Below are 23,912 nucleotides of genomic sequence, written 5' to 3' on the forward strand. Positions count from 1 at the left end.
TGTGTGTGTGTGTGTGATTGAAGGAGAAAGAGAAGGAGAGGTGAAGCAGAGTTCAGAGGAAAAGTGAAGGTTCATGTTTTCATTTCTTCATGCTCCTCTGCCTCCCTCCCTCTCTCTCTCTCTCTAAATGTGTGTGTGTGTGTGTGTGAGTCTTTTTCTCACGTACACGATCACACCCCAAAACCTTGTCAAGACGTTTTCTCCCCACATCCTTTTACACGCTTTCTCTCCTTCTACTACTCCCACTGGGATCTGACCGATATGCTCACATGTTCCTGAAAAGTCCAATATCTGCTCTCTATTGTATGTAATTGTAGGTAAATATAATATAAAAAGTGTGTTTTATGTTTTAAAAAGGTAACGTTACAAACGTAGAAAAATAGCAAATAGGTTACTTGCCCAGCTTTTAAGCGTTCACATCTTCGGTTGGATCTCCAGCGCACAGCTGATAGCTATCTGGTTTGTTTACATGAAGTAACAGAAGTGAATTTTTAATGGATTCAGTGAGGACAGAGAGCTCCAGTGTTACACGAAAGTGCTACGTGAAAGTGGGATGTTCGTTTTCTGTTGGGATACAGAGTCATTATCATCTACTGAGGAGCGGCAGAAAAATTACATTTTTTTTATTTAACAGAAATTTTGTCAGTTTATTTGCTTATTTTTCCTTTTTTCAAAAAATATTTATTTTGTTGCTTTTTTTCTTGTTTATTTTCAGATAATTTTCTTGTGCTAATTTCTTACTTATATTTTGTCCATTTTTTCTTAAGTCATTACCTTCTTTCCACTTTTTTTGTTTTGAAAGAATCAGGCCAATTTGTGTTAAAATCGTGGCGAGCCGCCACAAATAAACGATATCTGGGAAACCCTGCGTTAACTAGAGTCAGCTTTTATTGGTAACAAGTTGGCCGCTGGAGTGTAAAATTCAGTAAATGCACTATTCTAGGCTACATAATAATTTTGGATCCTTTCTATTGTTTTCTGTTCTATTTTCATCCGGTGACACAGTGCTGAAGTCTTGTACAGGTTTTAGTTTTTTGGTCCTCTCTCTCTCTCTCTCACACTCTAGGTGTAAATGACTTTGGACGGCCATCTGTTACTTAGCCACCCTGCAGAGAGTTGGCCTGCATGCGCTCCTCCTGTGTGTGTGTGTGTGTGTGTGTGTGTGTGTGTGTGTGTGCGTGCTTCCTTTATGTTTAGCCACACGTGTGCAGTCACTGTATTCTGGTGTTTGTGCGTTTATTTATGCCTGCGTGCACATGCATAATACAGTAGGTTATGCGTGCGTGTGTGTGTGTGTGTGTGTGTGTGTGTGTGTGTGTGTGTGTGACATAAATAGAGAGGGATTGCTTGTGTGGTCGATGTGTATTCAGGCTCACTCGTACATGTAGAACACGTCTTCTTGTGCTCGTGTGTGAGTGCGAGACTGTTTTACATCAGCGTTAGCATATTTAGCTCCAGTCAAGGCTAATGTCTCCTTCTCTGTCTCATTTGGCTTTTAAACTGATAAAAAATCAACAGATAATGTTACATTTTTAAGTGTTATTCAGTTTCAAAGTATTTTTTTTCACAGCAGGGCTATAGCAAGGATTTTTAGAAATAATGAGGTTATGAGTAAAAGTACCCCCAACAGCAAAAACAGTCTCAAAACGTATAATTTTATATTTATTTTTTTACTATTATTTTTTAAATTAGCTATTTAGTCATATTTACTAATAATTTGTTGAATATTCCATATAGTTTCATCAGAATATCTAGATTATTTTAGATAAATTTGAAAAAAAGAAAAAAAACAAAAATAGGGGGGGAATAAATAAATTAATTAAAAAAATATAATAATAATAATGATAATAATAATACAGATATAATATATACAGTGATAATGATAATAATAATATACATATACATATATATAAAGTGATAATAATATTAATATAATATTATATATACATTTATGTTTTTTTACTATTATGAATTTCTTTCTCTCTCTTTCAGAATCAGTTTTCTTATCACCTTTTCTTAATTTCTTGCAGTTTATGGGATGTCTTTTCACATTGGTCTTTGACTTTTTAGCCATTTTTTCAAAAGAAATCAAACCAATTTGCTCAGTTTTCAAAGGTTTTAATGTATGTCAGAGACGTCTGAAGAAAACTGGTGTTGTTCCAGGTTTCGAAGGGTTAACTGTCTTAATGTAAAATACCCTAAAAACCTCCAAATTCCAATAATTTAGCTGCACTCCTGGTTGTCAGAGGGCTTTTATTGTGAAGCAGCTCGATGCTGAATACAAAATAAAACAGCCAGTATGTGTTATTATTAAAATCCTTTGGATATTCGGAACGTTTTTAATTGAGTTAAATGCTGTTAAATTAAGATCAAAGTTCTTTGTTTTTATCACATTTCATGCCGCTACCGCAGATCAAATATTAGTTTCCGTATCTTGCATCAGGAGTCTTCCTCTGTTGTCGAAGCGTGACGAGTTGATAAAGACTGAGCTCCTCTTGTCTTTAAGTGGAGATATTTTAGGATGTGACATCTCCTGCTGTTTCTGCTGGTCGTTGTACTTCGAGGTGTGAAAATGTCACAGAGGAAAGATCACTTCATTTCCTCCCCGGAGACTCCGACTGGACTCCGACCAGTCCCAGTCCGGCGTTTTTTGTCGAAATGTCTTGAAATCAGCCAATCAGGAGTATCGTCGATGTCCTGCAGTTTGGCGTCTGGTGGAAATGAAACATCTGAGCGCTCGCTGTTTGTGATTTGATTACTTGTGAAGGAAACTGCTGGAACAGCCAGCTGTCGGCCTCCACTGCTGAAGTGACACAGTACACCAAATATTTTTAATTTTTCTTGCAATTAAAAAAATGTTTATTATTATTTATCATTATTTTATTGCTATTTTTCTGCTATATGTATTTCTTTTTCTGTGCTATAATAATAATAATAATAATGATAATAATAATAATAATAATAATAATTCTGGTTTATATAGTCATGACAAACCTGGGAAAGTTATGAAATTTGCAAATAGTCATTTCCAGGCCTAGGAAGTCTTGCAAAACTGAATATACCCTGAAAGTTTTGGTAAAATTCATACATTTTTTTTAACAAACCGGTGTAGTGACACATGATGTGTTAAAGGCCACCTTTTTAAAGAAAAATATGGGTTTGAAACGCATGTTTTCTTAAAAAAATCATCCAAAAAGAAGAAAAAAAGGAAAACATGCTTCCCAAACTCATGTTTTCTTTAAAAATCCTCAAAAAATTTTAAAGAAAAAAAAAGGCAAAATATTTTAAAGGAAACATGGATTTGGAAAGCATGTTTTTTCTAAAAATCTTTAAAAAAAATAAATAATTTTAAAAAAAAAAAACAGAAAAAGGGGCATTTTATTGAAAAAGAAAACTTGAGTTTGGAAGGCATGTTGTCTTTAAAAATCACCCCCCAAAAAATTAAGAAAAAAAGGCCAAAATATATTAAAGAAAACGTGTTTGGAAAGCATGTTTTCTCTAAAAATCATCAAAAAAAGAGGGAAAAAATGGCAATTAAAAAAACTTGGGTTTGGAAGGCATCTATTTCTTTTTAAAAAATCATCAAAAAATGTTAGAGAAAAAAAATATTTTAAAGAAAACATGCCTGTGAGAGCTGCAGATACACAGTTCATGGTAACAGCTAAATGACCCTCCGTCTCTCCGTACTCGACGCCGTGACTCTAATTCTGTGTCATAGTAATTAATCTCTCCGTCTCTCCCCTCCAGCTCTCGTCCGGGCCGTCCTCCGAAGCGTTGTTCTGGTGCAGGGATCCAGGAAAGCCCCAGGCTGCTGCACCCGGGCCTCCCCGGCCTGCTGTCCCCCAACCTGCTGTCTCACACCGGTAACACGCTCTTTTCTTCTCTTTTCTTCCTCTTTTTCAGTCTCTCCGTTCATTTATTTATTCAACAGTTTATTTAAGTGGGGCAATTCAGCAACATGAAGTCCTGTGGAAACCATGTGTCACCAAATTGCATCATTAACAAACAATATAACAAAACACACAAATGCAAATACATACAATACATAAATCCTACTACTTATTTGTACTTGAGTATTTCCAGTTAATGGCACTTTATCATGCGCCTCTTTTTGCCAAATCCTAACCATCCATGCCAGCATGTGCGTTTGTTGCCCAAACATAACCATGACGCAGAAATCCACTGCAAAGCAAGTAATTATTTTCAGTTTTATAGGATTTTTTAAAATTATTTTTTATTTATTTTTATACTTTTGAGTTTTAGGGGTTGTTTTTAATTTGGTATTTATATTATTATTAATTATTATTTATTTAAATAATGCAGTGATAAGTTAATTAATCAATCAGTCAATTAAAAACATTAATTGCAAATTATTTTAATTAGTATTTAAGTCTTTTTCTGTTGTTTTTTCTTTTAATTGATTTGATTTTTTTTAAGTTTAAAATTTTTAATATGTTTGGTTTTGGGTGTTTTTTTTCTTCTTTTTTAAATAATTTATAGTTTTTTGGTGTTTTTTTAATTACTTTTTATAAGAATCAGGGTGTGTTTTTAATTTATTTTTTAGAATAAGTTTGAGTTTTTGGGCTGTTTTTTTTTCATTTTTTTATTTCAAAATTTTGAATTTTGGGGGTGTTTTTTCTGCATTTGGTACTTTTATTTTTATACTTTAAGTACTTTTTCCTGAATATTCTGCCTTACTTTTACTTCAGTAAAATGTCAACGCAGGACCTCAACTTAAAATATAGTATTTTTACAATGTGATGTTAGTACTTTTACTAAAAGATCTGAATACTTTTTTCAAACGCTGCTGTGTCTTTTCCAGTTTCACTTCTTCCTCTCATCCCTCTTTCCCGCCTCCACACCTCCTTTCCTTCATCCTTTTCCTAATTTCCGTGCCTTCATTCCTTCTTTCCCTCCTCCTCTCCTACGCATCATCCCTCCATCCTCACCTTCTCTCTTTGATCCATAAGTGACAGAAACTGAAGAAAAAAGGTTTTGTTTCTTTTTGGCGCTGAAAGTGAAAATGGACAGAAAGAAAAAGCTGCTAGAGCGAAAGACAGAGAGAGAGAGAGAGAGAGAGAGAGAGAGAGAGTGGAAAAATGGAGAGAAGAAAGGAGGGATGTCGCCAGAGGAGATGATGAAACCTAAAAACGAGTGCCAAAGAGGAAAGGAGGAGAGCAAAAGATGGTGGGAAGAAAAAGAAAGAGATTGTTTTGGAGATGATGGAAAGATAAAAGAGATGAATGAATGGAGGTAAAGAACGATAGAAAAAAGATGGAAAAGAGGAGAGAAAGACCTGCAGAGAGAGAGAAAGAGCGGGTGAACGAGTGCAGACTGCATGGTGGTGTGATGAATGACACGTCTCTGGGGTCCCACTCCTCCATCTGTCCATCCCTCCCTCCTCCCTCTTTTCTTCCCTCCTTCTTTCTACACTCATCTCCTCCCTTTCTTTCTGAGCTTGTTTCCATCTCTTTATTTCTCCTTTCCCTCCTTTTTTCTTGCCTTCTTTCCACTCTCTTCCCACATTCTCTCCTTTTTTTCCTCATCTTTTTCTCCTCTGTCTCCATCCTTTCTTTTCTCCCTTTCTCCTCTCCTTCTTTCCTTGACTCTTCTCTCTCGCTCCTTTCTGTCCTCTGTTTTTTCTTTGTATCTTGTTTATATCGTTCTCTCCTGTATTTCATCTTTTCTTTTTCCTCTCTCACTCTTAGAAATAAAAGGATTTGACCCACAACCGTTTCCTCCTGAAACCTCTTTTTTTATTTTTATTTTTCATTTTTTAAAGATTTCGGCGACACTCTTAAAAAGTAATTCGATGTTGAAGTTTGATGAGTTGTGTCGACGTAATAACGCTGACGATCACATTAACTGAATATTCTTCATTATTTAAACAGAAGTTTGCAGGTTTTTTTTATTTAAGTTGTTGCAACTTAAAAAAATCGCCTTGATAATTTAATTTAAGTCGTCACGTGTTCACGGTCGGTGAGTGACGCTCCGGGATGCTGTTACGGTGACGTCGACACGCGTGGCCGGATGACGCGGCACAGCGCAGACTCTCGCGATGGTCGAGATTTAGATGCCAAAGTCGCTGATGGTTAATTTTAAGCAAAAGAGGCACATGGTGCGGCGTGGAAAACACACACACGCAACGCGGGCGAACTCCCGACTCCTGCAAGAAAGTCGGTTGCTTGTGTGACTCATCGACCTCCGAATTTGGAACGCCGTAAGTCGACGTAGAAGGTCGCCGTGTGACGTCAGACTGAGACCGGGTTGGTTTTTCCAGATGTGTTTCCGAGGCGTCTTTTGAGCGCTCGCGTCTGGCTCGATGCGTCTCGATGCCCTAAATTCTACGCTGATGAGGTAGCTCAACTTGGTGCCTAAAGGCCGTGAGTTCGAGTCCCGGTGGTGCAGATTGAACATGCTCGTGACATCGTGCTGTGTGAGAAACACTCAAAGATATTTTTTTTTGCCGATTTATCTGTTTTCCTCCTCTTCCTCCCTTCCTGAACACTTCTCCTTATATGTTTAGCTTTTCAGGTTAGACTCCTCCACTCAGAGCGTTCACCTCCTTTTTTGACATTTTCCATCCCTCTTTTTTATTCGTAACATCTCATCCTCTACACCTTAATTTCCTTCTTCCTCCCTCCTTTTTTATATCTCCTTCTCCTCTTCCTCCTTTACCTTTTTGCTCTCCTTCCTCTCCTCTTTCTTTTCTAACTTCACACCATCTTGCCCTTTCTTCTCCTCCATCATTTTCTTCCACTTCATCGCCTCCTTTTCCGCCTCCTCCTCATCCTTTCATTTCTAACCTCACTCTCTTCCAACTTCCCCCTCTTCATCCCTCCCTTCTTCTTCATCTCTTTCATCTTAACCATTTCTCAACCGCTCGTTCACTTCTCACCTCACTCTTTTTTTTCTTTTCCTCTCCCTTCATCCCTCCATCGTCCCCCTGACAGTGACTGTTGGCCTCCTTCTCTCTCCTCCTCCTCCTCCTCCTCTTCTCTCTCTCTCTCTCCAGGATAAATAAAACATGGTTGTGTTTAGTGACATATGGACACAGCTCACTGTGGCATACTAATGACACACACACACACACACACACACATTACTGACGGCACACACACATCAGGTACGTGTGTGTGTGTGCGCGCGTGTGCAAAGAAGTGTGTGTTTGTCGAACATTAGTGGAACCCAGAGAAAACATTTGCTCACTTATGATCGCTCATTAGTTCACGCACACACACACAAATGCAGCACATACATACAACACACACACACACACACACACACACACACACACACACTTGGCAGTCGTCAGATGTCGCATTCCACCTCATACACACACACACACACACACACACACACTTGCACACATGCACACACAGGCATGCACACACGCAGAGTTGGTCGTCTTAGCGGCCCTGCGTCCATGGAGACGCCACGTTGCCGGGGGAGACGGGCTGTTGTTTACGACCTCGCGGGCGCCACGGCGATGGGGGGCATCAGCCAATCACAGATGGACATTTATCACACTGTTAGAAAACACACAGAGTGAGCGGAGGACAGAAAGAGAGAGAGAGTTTGGAGGAAATGGTGTGAAGAGAGGAAAAGATGAGGAGGAGAAGAAGATGAGATGAGGAGGAGGAGGAGGAGGAGGTGGATGTTGGAAGAAGGGAGATGTTTGGGGAAAAAATGGAAGAATTAAAAGTGAATAAAAGAGATAGAAGAGACAGAGGGGTGGAAGAGGTTAGGAAGAAATGACAAATAAAAAAAGAAACACGTTTTTTATCTCATCGCGTCAAATCCGACACTTTAAACATCAAAATATGATGCGTCACGTCCCCTCCTGCGTCCCCTTTGGACGTTCAGGGACGGCGCCTCAGTTTAAGCTTGTTGCATGCATTGTGTATTTTCAAAATACACTTGTTTTCATAGGAATGTACAGTTTCTGCTCGTTTAGGTCTATTTCTTTAAGATAAGATATAAGGTTGTATAAGGCATGTTACAGCAGCAAAAAACAAGGTATGTACAACATAAATAGAGCAAAAAAAAAACAATATAAATGGAAAAAAACAAGGTGCAAAACTAGAAATAGAAATAGAAAAAGGGGGAAAAATTATAAATAGATATGGAGCAAAGAAAAGGAGTAAGGTTTAACGTTAGGCAACAAAAGCATATATCTATGTTAAAAAAAACATAAATGTGCAATTTATCAATATAATATTGACATTGTCATAAATTCTTAAAGGAAAATTAGTAAAAAGTACAAGAAAATTACCTAAAAATGACTAAAAGCAAACCAATGAACACACAAAAACAACAAAAAAGAAAGTACAAAAAATAAGAAATAAAAACGTATTTAAAAAAATGATGAAGCATAATTTAAATGTGTAATTATGATAATTATAAAAAAATCTAGCTTTGAAAAAACATACAAATCTAATAATTTCTTGAAACATTTCTAACCAGCTGTTTTACTGTCTTGTGTTTTTAAAAGATGATGCACCGATTCGCTCAAATGTTTAAATACTTGGCACAAGAAGTGATGTCGCTCCAGGTTTTAATGGGTTAAATAATACGTGCGTGTTATAAATGTCGTGTAATGTAACGTGAAGTGCGTCATGCATGTCATCCTGCAGCGATGGCTGACTTTTGTGTGACAAAGCGGCGGTGTTCGACGTGTTGCTCGCTGCATCAAAATCTGCGTCCGCCTGGTGAACGTCACTCGGCGTGAAAAGTGCCTCCGTGCATCGATGCCAAAATCACTGACAAAGTGGAAGCAGGCTGGGCAAACGACGAAAGAAGGAAGAACTCCAGAAAGGAAGGAGGAAAGAGGAAGAAAAAAACGATATCGAGCAAAGGTGGAAGAACAGAGGGAGGAAGAAAGAAATAAATGAGGAAAGAAAGCAAAAGATAGAAGATGAGAGGAAGATGGTGGCATGATGGATAAAAGATGGAGGAAGTAAAGAAAGAAATATCTGGTGGACGAAGAAGCAAAGGGAAGAAAAAACGGAGAAAAAAAGACAGAAAAAGACGAGAGAACGAGGGAGGAGGCATAAACGACAACAAGAGAGTGATATCAGTTTAATTGGCCTCATCTTCCTCAACAAAGAAGCCGTGATGATAAGCGTGGGAGTGTGTGTGTGCGTGTGCGTGTGTGTGTGTGTGTGTGTGTGTGTGTGGTAACCTATGCAGGGTGCTGCGGCACTCATTTGACTTGTTAATTCACTTCAAAAACAGCTCAATGGTTCGCCTTGTCTTCTAACACACACACACGCACACACACATGCACTTCACACACTTTGGATGCAGGGACACATAAACACAACTACAAACACTTTGTACACACACACACACACACACACACACACACACACACACACACACACACACTTCTTCCAAAACACAAATACACTTTGACACACACACGGTACATAACACAATTTTTGGCACGCACGTTTTGCAGGAACAAACATAAACATAAACACATCTGGCGCTCAAGAGCACACACACACACACACACACACACACACACACACACACACACACACACACACACACACACACACACATCAGTGTGTAGGTTACAGATGAAGTGCTTTCAATCTTGTCCTGAAAAGAATACACTCATCTGAGGACTCTTATGTGCACCTGCAGAGAGAGAGAGGAGGAGGAGGAGGAGAGGGGGGAGATGAAGAGGGAGGAGGAGGAGGAGAGGGGGGAGATGAAGAGGGAGGAGGAGGGAGGAGGAAGGAGGAGGGCTGAAGAGGACTAAAGTGACATTAAGTCCTTTTCATCTCTCCTCCTCTTCTATTTCCTTCCACCTCCTGCATCACGTTTTCACGCTTTTTTCCTGAGCTAAACACACACACACACACACACACACACACACACACACACACACACACACACACACACACACACACAGTGATCTGTGGCTGCTAGCTCCCCCCATTGGTTGAGTTTGTTACTGAGAAAATTAGACTGAAAATTAGTTGATTAACCCTTTAACACCTGGACGGACATCAGTTGTCCTGCATTTCCTTCAAAAGCATTTCAGCCTCTGAAGCCTGAGATCATTTGTTTTTATCGTTTCAAAACACGAGCAGTGAAAGAGGAAATGATCCAAAAATGAGCAAAAATAAATAGAAAGTACAATAAAATTACCTGGAAAATTAGAAAAAGAAAAATAATGTTTAAAACAAACAAGGAAAAAGTGCTTAAACATTTATGTGTGCATTAATTATGTATCTTTTGATACATTTTTTTCTAATTTTCAGGTAATTTTTGTTGTACTTTTGAAGAACCAATAAAAGTAGAAATGACCACAAAATTAGCAAACAATGACATTACTTGGAAATTGGGAAAAAGTAAAAAACAAACAAGGAAAATGTGCTTAAATTTGTAATCATTTGGTAATATAATAATATAATTTTAAATATGTAATTATAATAATTTTCAAAATCTATTAATTTCTCACAATTTATGGAACATTTCTTATCAAGATGCTCATTTCCTTTTTACTAACTTTGATCAGGTATTTAACACCCAGCCGTTGACTTTATTAGGTAAACCACAATCATTGACTGATATTTTCAGTTTAGATGTTGACTCAATTGAGACATAAAATAGGAAAATGTAACCACTGACTTAAAACGCATAATAGAAGTCTGATCTAAAACACTTTTTAGGCATTCAAACCCCGAACAATTGATGTTAACAGAAGAACCAATAATTAACGTCTATAATTGGGGAATTAACCCTCAATCATTGACTTTATTGTGCAATAAAAACATAATTAGACAACAGAAACCTTTACCAATGTTTAATAGGCAACAGAACAAATAATTGCCTTCTTTTATAGGTAATTAAACCTCTTAACATTGAATTTTAATGAACTAAACCTCTAAATATTGACTCAAACATTGACTTTTAAAAGTCAGTATATCCTCAAACACTACCAACCTCCTACCAAGTACCATAAAAACTTAACAGAAAGTTTTAATGGAGTGTTTTGAACAAATTTTGAGCTTTTGAAGTCAAATACTTGGTTAAAAAAAATGACTCCGAAGCCAGTACCTGTGTCTCTTAGAGATGACACAACATGCCGGCTGTAAAATGGCTCCAAATGGGCGTCTTGGACTTCCCGTGAAAGCTAAAGATGGGCGACCTAAGTGCCCGAGTGCGGCGCTGAAATCTATTTGACTCAGCACAAGAGCAATCGACTGCATTTGTAAATTGGCACTCCGAGTGCTCGCAGGAAGAAAGAAAAAAAAAAAAGCAGAAAAACAAATAAAAGGGCCCGAACAGTGTGTTTCTAAATTCAGAACACAAAGAGCAATTTCTCTGTTTTCCTGTTTGTTTTATTCAAAGTGTCACTCCGTCTCTCTGAGAGCGCGTTCGGAGCACTTCGTCAGAGATGTAGGTGCAGTGGATTAAATATTTATGACCGCGGCCAAATGGGGTGGGTTTCACGCGAGCTCAGGAGGGGGGTTTAGGACTCTCGAAGATCACCCAACAGCCTCCACCGGCAAACTCAAAGCTATTAAAGACCATCCGGACGCACCGTGCTGTGGAAGGACACTGTCAGATCTCATTTAGACTATCGCCTGCCACGTAGGGGATGCTTTTACTGAAAAAGGCCTTACAGTAGCAGAAGGTAGATGTTTTTTATGACGGGTGGGGCGTTAATGACTCAGTCAAACTGTTTTACCACGAAGACTCACCAAAGAAGAGATGGTTCGAGTTTCCACTTGTACAACATGAAGAACTCCTAAAACAATGTTTCTTGAAGTTTAAAATCTCTAGTCCGAGTCTTGCCTGATACTTCATTTAAAGAGTGACTCACTCTCAAAACCACTTTTTTCCCAATTAAAAGGCAGTATGTATATGTATATATATATATATGTATATATATATGTATATGTATGTATAAATGGGCATTTCGTAGTTAGGAGTTGTCGATTGGTCCAGGTCCAACTCTTGAAGTTTCAGTGCAGCATATTAAAATTCAAACCCGTTCTCACTCCGAACTCCTCAAATACGAGTGGATTGTACTAAAAAAACTGTTCTGAAATCCCAGAAAACACCCTAAAATCCCAGACATGTTGTAATGTCCTAGAAACCTCCTAAAATCCTAGAATTGTCCTAAAATCCCAGATATGTGATAACGTCCTAGAAACATACTTAAATTCTACAAATGTCCTGAAATGCTAGAAACATCCAAAAATCCTAATAATGTCCTAAAATCTTACGACTGTTATGAAATCCATGACACAACGTTGTAATGTCCTAGAAATGTGCTAAAATCATACAGATGTCCTAAAATCCTAAAATTGTCCTACGATACCAGACATGTACTAAAATCTTAGAACTGTCTTAAAATCCAAGAAACGTCCTAGTCTCTCAGAAATGTCCGAAAATCCTAGAAACTAGCCAATGTGGTTCTCACTGGGGTTTTTGCTGATGTATTATATGTGGTAGAACAAAACATTAAAGTTTCTTCAGCTTGTGTTAACCAAAGACCTTTTTTAAGGCTTCTAACCAAAAAAAAAAAACCCCATTGACTTTGAGACGAGGGACCAAGGGTGCTGAAATGCTGACTGATTTTCGGGATTTTGGACTTTATTACTGGGGTTCTCCATATACGACGGCGGAAATAAAATGAAATATTGACCAGTCAAAGCAAAATATAAGAATCTTGGACAGCATCTGATAGCTGTCTATTTTAATTTTAATTGTTATTTTTTAATTCATCTATTTAGTCAGTATTTTATCTTATCTTTCAATTTATTCTTTCATTCCGCCCCGATCGTGTTTATTTCTTTTATTAGTACTAGTATACATGTGTTTACAGCTAATATTCTTTGAACAGCATTTACTCTGGGTTTTTTTGGTGTGTAATTGTTTCTCTCTTTATTTGCGTCTGCTTTGCCTTGTTTGTCAAAGCACTTTGTAAATAGTTTTTTAAAGGCGCTATATAATTAAAGTTATTATTTTTTATTATTATCGTGCATCACTTGGGCGTCTCAGTGCCAATGCAAACAGAGAAAAAGGCCTGACGTCTCCTCTCAGGGAGTCTGTCTGCTCAGAAAAACGCAAAGTTGCAGAAATGTTTTGGACTTTTACATAAAGTGATAAAAATGACAAATATTTGTTTAAAAGTCTTTAATATTACCAACCTCAACTTCCCTCAAACTTGGGGCCTTAATAATCAGGCGGTGCAGAGTCACCGTCATGCGAGCGCCGGTGGGAAAATCCCCCTGAAGTTGATTTGTCATGTTTTACGCTGACGACTCACTTCTCTTCTGTCATAATCCTGTTTGTCCTCACTTCCTCTTTACATCCTTTCCTCCTGTCTTCTTCCTCTCTCCCTTTTGTCCTTCGGAAAGCATTAGGATGCACGAAGGAAAAAGAGATGGGTAAACAACGTATGGACAACCCACAGGGGACCACTGACCCACACACACACACACACACACACACACACACGGAGGTTTTCTATATGATGTATGTGCGCCTTTGAAGCAGTCTGTCAATCAATCACACACTAATTCCCAAGGTTCCGTGGTCGCCATTAGCGACGGGGGTCGATGCTCGGTAACCGTGGACACAGCGGACAGGCATCGATCTGAGAGAGAAAGAGTGTGTGTGTGTGTGTGTGTGTGTGTGTGTGTGTGTGTGTGTGTTTGATAGTCATGATGGAGAACAGTATTGTGGCTCTGTCCTCACTATTGATTGTCTTCTGGTTGCATCGAGGCGAAGCGGACGTTCGGACTCTGTGTCCGAGTGTGTGTGTGTGTCTGTAATCCATGTCCTGTGTGTGTGTGTGTGTGTGTGTGTGTGTGAGGCTGTTTCCTGTATCTGTATATGCATCTTTGTGAGTGTGTGTCAAGGTGTTCTTCAGTAATCAATGTGTGAATGCAGCTCTGACCCCGCAGACGGACTCCGTTTTCCATTTTTAATTTCTCCTCTTCTGTCTTACCTGGGTTTTTTTTGGGGCGGGGGGGTTATGTTACCAAATGTTCACTCTCAAATTTAAAAAAACTTGGTTTGCAAACATTTCTACTTTTTTCAGAACTAAACAGAAATAGCTTGATTTCACAAGTCTGTAAGGAATCATTGTTTTTGTTGGGTAGGGTCCGTAACTTTGGTCCGCTCTGAAATATCTCGACATCTGCTGGACCTACTGTCACAAAATTTGGGACATTCATGTCTTTTTAAAAAAAATTTCATACAATGAAGAACTGCTTTATCATGCAGTAGTACTAAACTTTCAGCCAGTAGGCTGAATGTGGCCCCAGTAGGGTGCTGGGTGGCCCCCCAACGATTCTCTTATTCACAATAAAAATAACGTGATTCACACAGAGAATTGTTTTTGTACTTTTAGTATACATAAGCTGCATTTTAAAGTATAAACAGAGCTTGTTTATCAAAAAAGTGCCAGTGGAGGATCCCCCACACCCCTGACAGAGGTCTTATCTTCGTCTAAAGTCTTAGAAATATCCTAAAATCTAAGACACTTTCAAAAATCCTGCAAACATTGTAACACCCTAGAAACGTGCTAAAATCCTAATGTCCTAAAATTCTTAAAACTGTCCTAAAATCCCAGATATGGCATAATTTCTAAGAAACATGCTTAAATTCTTGAAACGTCCTAAAATGCTAGAAACATCTAAAAATCCTAGTCGTGCAAAAATCTTATGAATGTTATGAAATCTTTGACACATGCTAAAATCCTAGAAATACCCTAAAATCCTGGAAATGTTGCAGTTTCCCAGAAACATGCTAAAATCCTAAAATCCCAGAAATGTAAAAAAAATCCTAGAAAGGTAAAAGAGATCCGACAAATCTCAAAAAAATCCCAGAAATATGAAAAAAATCTTAGAAACATCCTAAAATGTTGGGAATGTTGCAATGTCCCAGAAACTTGCTAAAATCCTAAAATCCCAGAAATGCCATGATGCCCTAGAAATGTCCTAAAATCCAAGAAACGTCCTAAACTGCAAGAAATTTCCCAAAAACCTAGAAACATATTTGGAGCTGCTGCAACTGGCCCTAGACCTCCTGTCATTTTGCAAAAGTGGCCCCCAAACCGAAACCAAAGCAGCGTGTCTGTCCAAAGATTTAATAAATCCTCAACTACTTTACAGTCAAAACATCAGAAGAGTCTGACAGTATTTTTAGATTTTATATTTTGGAGAGAAAAGTAGTTTTAAAACAACAAATCCACAGAACAGACGAGCAGCTGTGCTCTGACTGAAATGACAGAGCTGAATATATTTTTAAAAACGACATGATGCATTACTTTTTATGCAACTTAACTTCCCCTCCATCTGTCCTCTTGTTTTCCTGCATTATTCCTCCTTCTTTCCTCTTTTTTAAAATCCGTTTGACCTCTCTGCCTTCATCCATCCCACTTCTTCTTCATGTCACTTGTTCTTCTTTTGGACTTTTTTTTTTTCCATTTCCAGTCGTCTCCTCTCCATCTTCATATCCTTTGTCTCCTCCACCTCTTTTCCTCTTTCTTTTTCCTTTTTCACATCAGTTTCATTTTTCACTCGGCCTCTCTTCTCCTTTAAAAAATCCTTTTAAATAATGTGAAAAAAATATAAGAATTTTTTTTAAGAATAATTAACTTGTGTCATTTTAAATATGGTAATTAAATACATTACACTTTATAATTTCTTTTATTTATTTTTAACTTTTAAATTTATAATGTGTAAATCTTTTTTTTACAATTAAATTACAAATTAACCTGTATGGGTTTTCAATTAAAAAACTGTTCATAATTATGATAATTAAGTATTAAATTACCTAATTTATGAACACACTTTTTTAACCTTTTACATTATTTAAAAGTGATTATTATTATGTTTTGTTACCGTGATTATGAACACACATTTTTATTACTTGTTAAAATTAAATCAGTCCAACAAATTTTTTCCGCGAAATTTAAAAGGAATTTTAAACAGCTTTTTTTCCACAAGCATCCAAGTGGAAAACAAATTTCATGAACTGAGTTTATCACCAGAAAAATCAGAGAAATCTTTAAAAGATTTTGCCTTTTTTCCCTAAATAACTAACCTGCGTCTGATGAATATTTTGGCTTTAACCTTCAGCAGCGGCTCCTTCTGGTCCTCCTCTTTTTTTGGCCTCCTTTCCTCCATCGTGTTTCTGCGTTTCTTTCCAGGTCCTCTCTCCCAGCAGGACCGCAGACAATACGTCTGGTCACTCTGCCTCGGGCCCTTTGAGTCGACCGCTTTCTCTCTGACTCTTTATTCTCCACGTTCCTCTCTGACTGCGTCCGCTCTCCTCGTTCGCTGCTTCACTCGAGAAGCAGATCTGTTAGAAATCCCTGACTGAAGAGTCGAGTTCAGATCGACACGTTTTCTTTTCCAGGCTCATGAAAGACAACATGTTTATCTTTGCAGCAGAATAATGAACATATTTATACACATATTCATAATTATTATTAATCAAAAAGCAGCAGTTTTCTGTAAAAACAACCCTAACAAACGAAAAAAAAAAAAAAAATTTAGTGGTGTATTTCAGGGATACAGTCCTAAAAGCAAGGACATTTCTAGAAATTTGGGATGTTTTGAGGATTTTAGAGCATTTCTTGGACTATTGGGACATTTCTTGGATTTTAGGGTGTTTCTATCAATTTCTGATGTTTCTAAGATTTCAGAACATTTATAGGATTTTAGAGAATTTTTGGATTCATTTCACAGATTTTAGGACATTTCTAAAATTTTCCAATGTGGATTTTTGAATTATTATTTTTTTTTAGATTTTAGGGCATTTGGGGATATTCTAGAATTTTAGGATGTCTCTCGGATTTTTAGACATTTTTTTCAGATTTTAAGTCATTTCTAGGATTTTAGGTCATTTCTCAGATTTTAGGACATTTTACAGATTTGAGGACATTTCTCAGATTTTAGGTCATTTCTCAGATTTTAGGTCATTTTTCAGATTTTAGGTCATTTTTCAGATTTTAGGTCATTTCTCAGATTTTAGGACATTTCTCAGATTTTAGGTTACTTCTAGGATTTTAGGATGTTTTTAGGATTTCAAGACATTGCTAGGATTTTTAGGACCTCTGTTGAAGGATGTGGGGGCTGTTTGATAAACAAGCTCTATTTTGATGCTGTTTTTTCACTCTGGCACTTTATACTAAAAAGTACTAAAAGTACAAAAACAATTCCTAGCATTAATAATGATGAGGGAGCAACCTGGCACCCTTATGGGGGCCAGATTTGGCCTGAGGGCCATAAGTTGAGTACCACTGTGATATTGAGTATTTACTGCAGGAGTGTGGATATATAGACTTTTATATTGGTTATCTTTTGATTCACTTGCTGATAAAAATGATTTTGCATCTATAAACTCAGAGAGATAATCGCCGTGTTTAACATGTTACTGCTGCCGTTAAATGAGGATCTCCGGTGGAGTCTCACCTGCACGCAACACACTCTCTCTACCACACCTCCCCCTCCTCCTCATCCCTCATCCATCGCTCCATCCTGCTTTAAATTAAATTTCAAGCAACGTGACAACTCCTCCCTCTTCCCCTCCCTCGCCTTTTCCCTCCTCCCTCTATCTTGTTTTCTTTATAGCTTGCAGACAACTGTACTGTGTGTGTAATGGACATTCCTCCAAGGCCGTCAACCGTGACCGGGGCAAAACCAACTGACCTACACACACACACGCACACACAAGTATGCACAGATAAGCATGCATTGCATTCCCTCACACATACACACACACACACACACACACACACACACACACACGTTCATACATGAAAGCAAACTGTACGGACACACTCTGCACGACACCAAAGGCTCACGTGCGCACTTACAAACATAATAGTGCATTTACACAATAAAGCATACTTTGACACACACACACACACACACACACACACACACACACACACACACACACACACACACACACACAGGGTCATCGCTCTCACTCTGCTGGTTGTTGTGTATAGAAGTCAGTTCCAGGTCAGTGCACAGAGCCAGGGATCTTAGTCCATACAAAAGAGAGAGTGTGTGTGTGTGTGTGTGTGTGTGTGTGTGTGTGTGTGTGTGTGTGTGTGTGTGTGTGTGTGTGTGTGTAGTGGCGGGGGCGTGCTCTCTATGTGTGTGTTTTGTTTTTCTGCTTGTGTGTGTGTCAGTGGATCTACATCAGCCCCGAGGCGTCTCAATTTTGCACTCACACCCTGAGACGCTTCAACAAAACGCTCAAACTGAAAAGAAAATGTTCGACAGCCGAGCGCGAGCGACAGGTATGTGTGTCAGGGCCCGCCGCAAAGCATCATGGGTAGAGGCAGGCAGCACCTGTGAGGTCTGATGAGGAGTCAGCTAAAGCTGTGATTGGTTCGCTGAAGATCGATGGATTTTAGGGCAACTGATGATAACAGCACCTGTTAGAGTGAGCTGCTGAAGATATTTGTCCTAATGTGTGTGTGTGTGTGTGTGTGTGTGTGTGTGTGTGTGTGTGTGTGTGTGTGTGTGTGTGTGTGTGTGTGTGTGTGTGTTTGTGTCACAGGTCTGACTGCAGCGGCCATGGCTGAGCTCCAGAAGCTGCAGAAGATGAAGATGATGATGAGTCTCCAGAACGGCAACGAGTCGGACAACGATGACCTACACTCCAACACAGGCAACACACACACACACACACACACACACACACACACACACACACACACACACACACACACACACACACACACACACACACAGTCATGAGATTTGCAAATAGTGATTTCCAGACATGGAAAAACTTCAAATATACCCCAAAAGTTTTGGAAAAAATGTTTAACAAACATATAAGAACACATTATGTGTCATGGGCCAATGGAAATTTGAAAATCCAACAATAATTTTGTTTCTACAGTTTCGTTTTGATAAATGGTGTCACTCTGGTGATGTTTAAAGAAATTAAAAAAAAAAAACCAAAAAACCAAAATATTTTCTTTAAAATCAGCCAAACTTTTAAGGAAATAAAAACAGCAAAAAAAAAAAAAAAAGTCGCCTTTTTAAGATTTTAAGAGAAAAAATTGCTCACATTTTTAATGAAAACATGTCTGTGAAGGCATTATTTTTTTTAGAAATCAGCAGTAAAATAAATACAAAATACAGCCATCTAAAGTTGTATGCCCCTCCCCTAAAGCCAAAATAAAAAAACTTAAGTCCCTCTCCACCACTTAAAATTTTTTTGACATATCTCCCCCTTTTCTCACCACCCCCTCCCCTCTTATAAGTAACGAACAGCCCCTTAATTATATTTAAATATTTGGTAATATTGTGTATGAAGCCTGCTGTACATGGTGGTCAAAAGTAACTAAATACACCCACTCAGGGACTGTATTTTGAGGTACTTTGAGGTACTTTGAGGTATTACCATATTTACAGATACTTGCATTTTTCGTGGTTCACAGAGGCAAACAAACGCGGCCGCAATTCTCGTTTCTGTCCTAAAACTCTTTTAGGGTCAGAAATCTTTGCTGTTTCTGTTCTCACACCTCCACCTTTCTCTTCTTTCCTCCCCGAGGATCAATTAACTCTTTCTAGTCTTCCTCTCTTACCTCACCTCACCTGCACATCGTGAAACTCACAGATGGCTGCAGGGAGGAACGAAGGAGGCACGAACAGAAAGCAGAGAAAGTATTATTTAGTGTTGAAACTCGACCCAAGCTCGCGTCACAGATCGAGTCCTCGCTGAGATCAGTTTCAACATTTTAGACCGACTGCAAACGTACAGACACTTGACAGAGACCTCCAACACACCAGTGTGTGTGTGTGTGTGTGTGTGTGTGTGTGTGTGTGTGTGTGTGTGTGTGTGTGTGTGTGTGTGTGTGTGTGTGTGTGTGTGTGTGTGTGTGTTATACAAGTGCTGGCTGGTCGGGTTTCAATACAGTTCAGTTTCATCATTTGCTCCCTTTTTTTGTCTTTCTTTGCCTATTAAGAGGAAATAAAATTTAATGTAACATACTGCAACAATCAGGAGCATGAATATAGATTGAAACATTAGAAATAATATATGAAAAATGCTAAAAAAAAAAGTTGAAAGAAATTAAGAAAACGTGATGAGAAAATAGTTTTAAAACAGAGAAAAGGAGAGTTATTAGAATTTGATTTTTTTTATAAATGTAGGGGAAAATGTCTGTTATATAATTTATATTTATCTTTACATGAATTTTTTGTTTTTACCTCTTTCAAATTTTTTTTGTTTTTTTTTTAACCTTTTTTTCTTTTCTTTTTTTTCTTCTTAATTTCTTTTTTTGTTTTTTTTTTAACCTTTTTTTCTTTTCTTTTTTTTCTTCTTATTTTTTTGGTATAACTCAGAACTTGTAAATTCCTCATTTTTTAAAAAAAAAAATGAAGCCAATTTGCTCAGGTTTCAAAGCGTTAAAGGTGCTCCATAAATAAAGTTTTTATTATTTTTAATGATAATAAAAAGCGTTGAGAGCACCAGTTCGGCAGCTTGCCGTGACTCGCTCATGTAATGTTCAGTCTTAAAGTATCGTTGAAGAAAACATGCTAAGTGACATCCAGAAAAACAAAGACTTAACACACACACACACACACACACACACACACACACACACACACACACACACACACACACACACACACACTGACACGCGCACACACTCTTTCCGGCCCGCTCCATCTCTGCTGTGTTTGCTTCTCTGAATTATTAAAAAGGACAGAAAACAAAAAGCAAAGAGAAAAGAAAAGAGAGCGATCCTTCCCTCTGTTTCCATCTCTTCCTTTTCTTCAGCTGACCTGGCAAATGGGCCGATAGAGTTACTCCTTTCATTCTGTTGTTTTTTATTTATCCCCTCCTGCTCCTCTTCCTCCGTCTTCTTTCATTTCATTCGGTGTTTTTTTCTTGTGTTTTGTTTTGTCTCACGTTGGAAAGCCTCCTTTTCTTTTGTCCGACCTGATTTCCTTTGTAGGAGACACTCACACCAGCATGGGAAACTCGGGGCGGACAATGGAGGAGAGGAACGAGTGCAGGAATGAACGAGAAAATAAAGCGAGAGGGATATTTAGGGCGAGAGGAGAAAGGGAAAAAAATAATAAAAGATGGTGTTTGGTGGCTGAAAGTCGATCGCTAGCAGTGGCGGTCGTTTCTGTTTGGTTACTTTGAAGAAATGAGGAAAAACGCAAGAGGGATGAATGAGAGGAACGACGGAGAGAGAGAGGGACAGATTTATGTGTCAGCGGAAACCATACATTTGTTTTTTTTTCAGGGAGAGGAAGAGAAAATACTCCTATCCTTTACTGAAGTAAAAATAAAAATTAATAAAATAAAAATAAATGAATAAATAAATAAAAAATTCAAAATATTACTTAAGTAAAAAGCACATAATTTTTGTACCTGAAAAATTGATTTAAAAAAATTAAAATTAATTTTCTGTCAATCGACTAATTGATTAATTGATTAGTTGTTTCTGCTGTACTTGTATGAACCGCTCATTATTTTAACCCTGTGAAACACAGAGATAATCACTCTTCTAGTGCTGCTTTTAAACAACTTTAAATTGTCTAATATTTAACCCTTTAAAATCTGAGAAATTTGGCTCTATTTGTTTAAAAAAAATATTAAAAAGTAAAAGAAAATTACCGGAAAATTAGTTTCAAAAATGAAAAAGAAATTACATATAAAAAGTGGTTAAAAAATTCAGAATAATTTTGAAAAATTTAAATTTGAATATGTAATCATGATACATTTTTTCTGCTTTTTCCCTCTAGACATTTTCTCTTGCTTTTTGAATCTACTATTTTTTTGCAATTTGTGTAATGTTTACCAAGTTGCGTTACTTGTAGAAACTGTTGGTAGTTTTGTTTAACCCTTTGAAACACACAGCGATATCACTGTTTTCAGATGCCTGTCACAACCATTTAACCCTTTAAAATCTGAGCAGATTGGCTTGATTTCTTCGAAAAAAAAAAAGGAAAACAAGCTCACAGACTCACAAACAAGACCAGCTGTTGTGATGTTGTTGCAGCTGATAATAAAAGCTGTTCCAGTGTTGTGGTGAGGTGAAAAAGTACAATGTTTCTCTGAATGAGAGCCGAGTAAAAAGTAAAGAAACTAGAAATGCTCATGTAGAAGTACCTCTATAAAAAAAATAAATAAAAAAGAAATTACCTGAAAATAAGCAAAAGAAAAAAGAAAATAAAACCCAAACAAACAAGAAAATGACCTGAAAAAAAAACCCCCATAGAATTCTAATAATTATAAATATAGCTTTCTGGACATTTTTCTGTATTATTGTGAAAATATTGTAATAATTTCTCCCCCTGTTTTTTTTATTTTATTTTATTTTTTATTTTTTATTGGAATAAAAATTGGTGTACATTATACAGCACAGCATACTTTCATCATTTACTGTTTTTTTAAAATAAAATAAAATTGAATTGAATTGAATTGAATTGAATTGAATTGAATTGAATTAAATTGAATTGAATTAGAAGTAGAAGTATACGTTGTAAAGTTATTCATACAGGCAACAGGGACACAAATGATATGTTATTCTTAAGAAAAGAAACAAACAAACAAAAATAAAACAAAACAAACAAAATAATGTAAACAACAACAACAACAACAATAATAATAATAATTTGAAAAAAGGTCTGGCTGCATACATGTACTCATAAAAAAAGGAAACAATATAATCAGACTAGTTTATGATTAATTTTGAAGTCATTTTCTTTGTCACCTTTGGCTGATTTCTTGCGATTTGTGTGACATTTTCTTTCTAAGTCAGTCGTTGCATTTGCCCCCATTTTTCTGAAAGACGTCAAACCAATTTGCTGAGGTTTTTAAGGGGTTAAATACAAAACTCGATTAAAAAAATTCACTTTACACCGCTACCAAGAGAGGAGAGAAACAAACATTTTCTTGTGCTCAAAAAAATTGAATTACAATTTACATGAAAGACAAAAGACTGAGGGAGGTGGATGAAGAGATGGAAGACAATGCAGAATTATCCAAAATGAGTGAAAAAGAAAAAAAAGGGAAAGAAAGTGAAGGAGGAGAGAATAAAAAAGAGGCAGAGGAGGAGAGGACGAGGAAAAACTGAGTGTTTAAAAGAGAGAGAGAGAGAACATCTGCCCATCTGTTTATACTTCTTTTCTTCCCTGGTGTAAATGGCAGAGGGGATGAGGCCCAGCTGTCATCCACACACACACACACACACACACACACGCACACACACACACACACACACACACACACACACACACACACACACACACAGAGCGCAGGGAGTTCAGTAGGCAATAATAGAGAGAGACGGTTGCTAATTCAAACTAATGGAGGGAGATGAAGATGGATGAGAGAGGGAACGAGGGAGCAGAGAGAGTGAGAGAGAGAGTGCAGGAATGAATGTGCGGAGAGAAAATGATGGTTTGGATCTTTTTACAGTAAATTTCATGCTGGAGAAAATAAACTGGTTTTATAATATTTACCAAAATAATCATTATTATCCTCCACAGCGAGGCCGCTTTAATAATATAATGCATTTATAAATAATTAACAAATGTTCACATTACAATGTAATTATTGAATGTCATTAAACAGTTTGTGAGAATTTTTATTTACTGCAGTTTTGACCCAGAAATACTTTGATTCACAAATCTTTTTATCTATAAGACGCAGATTTTTAATTTTACACAAACATACAAAAAATTGTTTCCTGCTAAAAGAGGACACATCAGATACAGAAATGAAATGAATAAATATTATGTTTGAGCTCATACATGCAAAAAGCCAAATTTTAAAAAAATATTTAATGTACCAAAAAATAAAAAATAAATGTCTGCAAATGTGGCTTTGGAAGACATGTTTTCTTTAAAAAAAAAAAATCTTTTAAAAAAATTTGGAAG

At 37.3% G+C, this 23,912-nt stretch overlaps 1 protein-coding gene across 1 annotated transcript in view; it reads left to right on the forward strand.

The window, feature by feature from the left end:
* The window catches only part of LOC121966559 (dachshund homolog 2-like), a 120,732-nt gene that overhangs the window by 49,316 nt on the left and 47,504 nt on the right, over positions 1-23,912 (forward strand). The window contains exons 2-3 of the mRNA XM_088073089.1: positions 3,748-3,863; positions 18,559-18,669. Coding sequence (XP_087929215.1) covers positions 3,748-3,863; positions 18,559-18,669 — 227 coding nt within the window. The remainder of the gene's footprint in view (positions 1-3,747; positions 3,864-18,558; positions 18,670-23,912) is intronic.

Source organism: Plectropomus leopardus, chromosome 23, assembly GCF_026936395.1.
Source record: "Plectropomus leopardus strain MGB_pleo_1.0 chromosome 23, ASM2693639v1, whole genome shotgun sequence".
NCBI lineage: Eukaryota > Metazoa > Chordata > Actinopteri > Perciformes > Serranidae > Plectropomus > Plectropomus leopardus.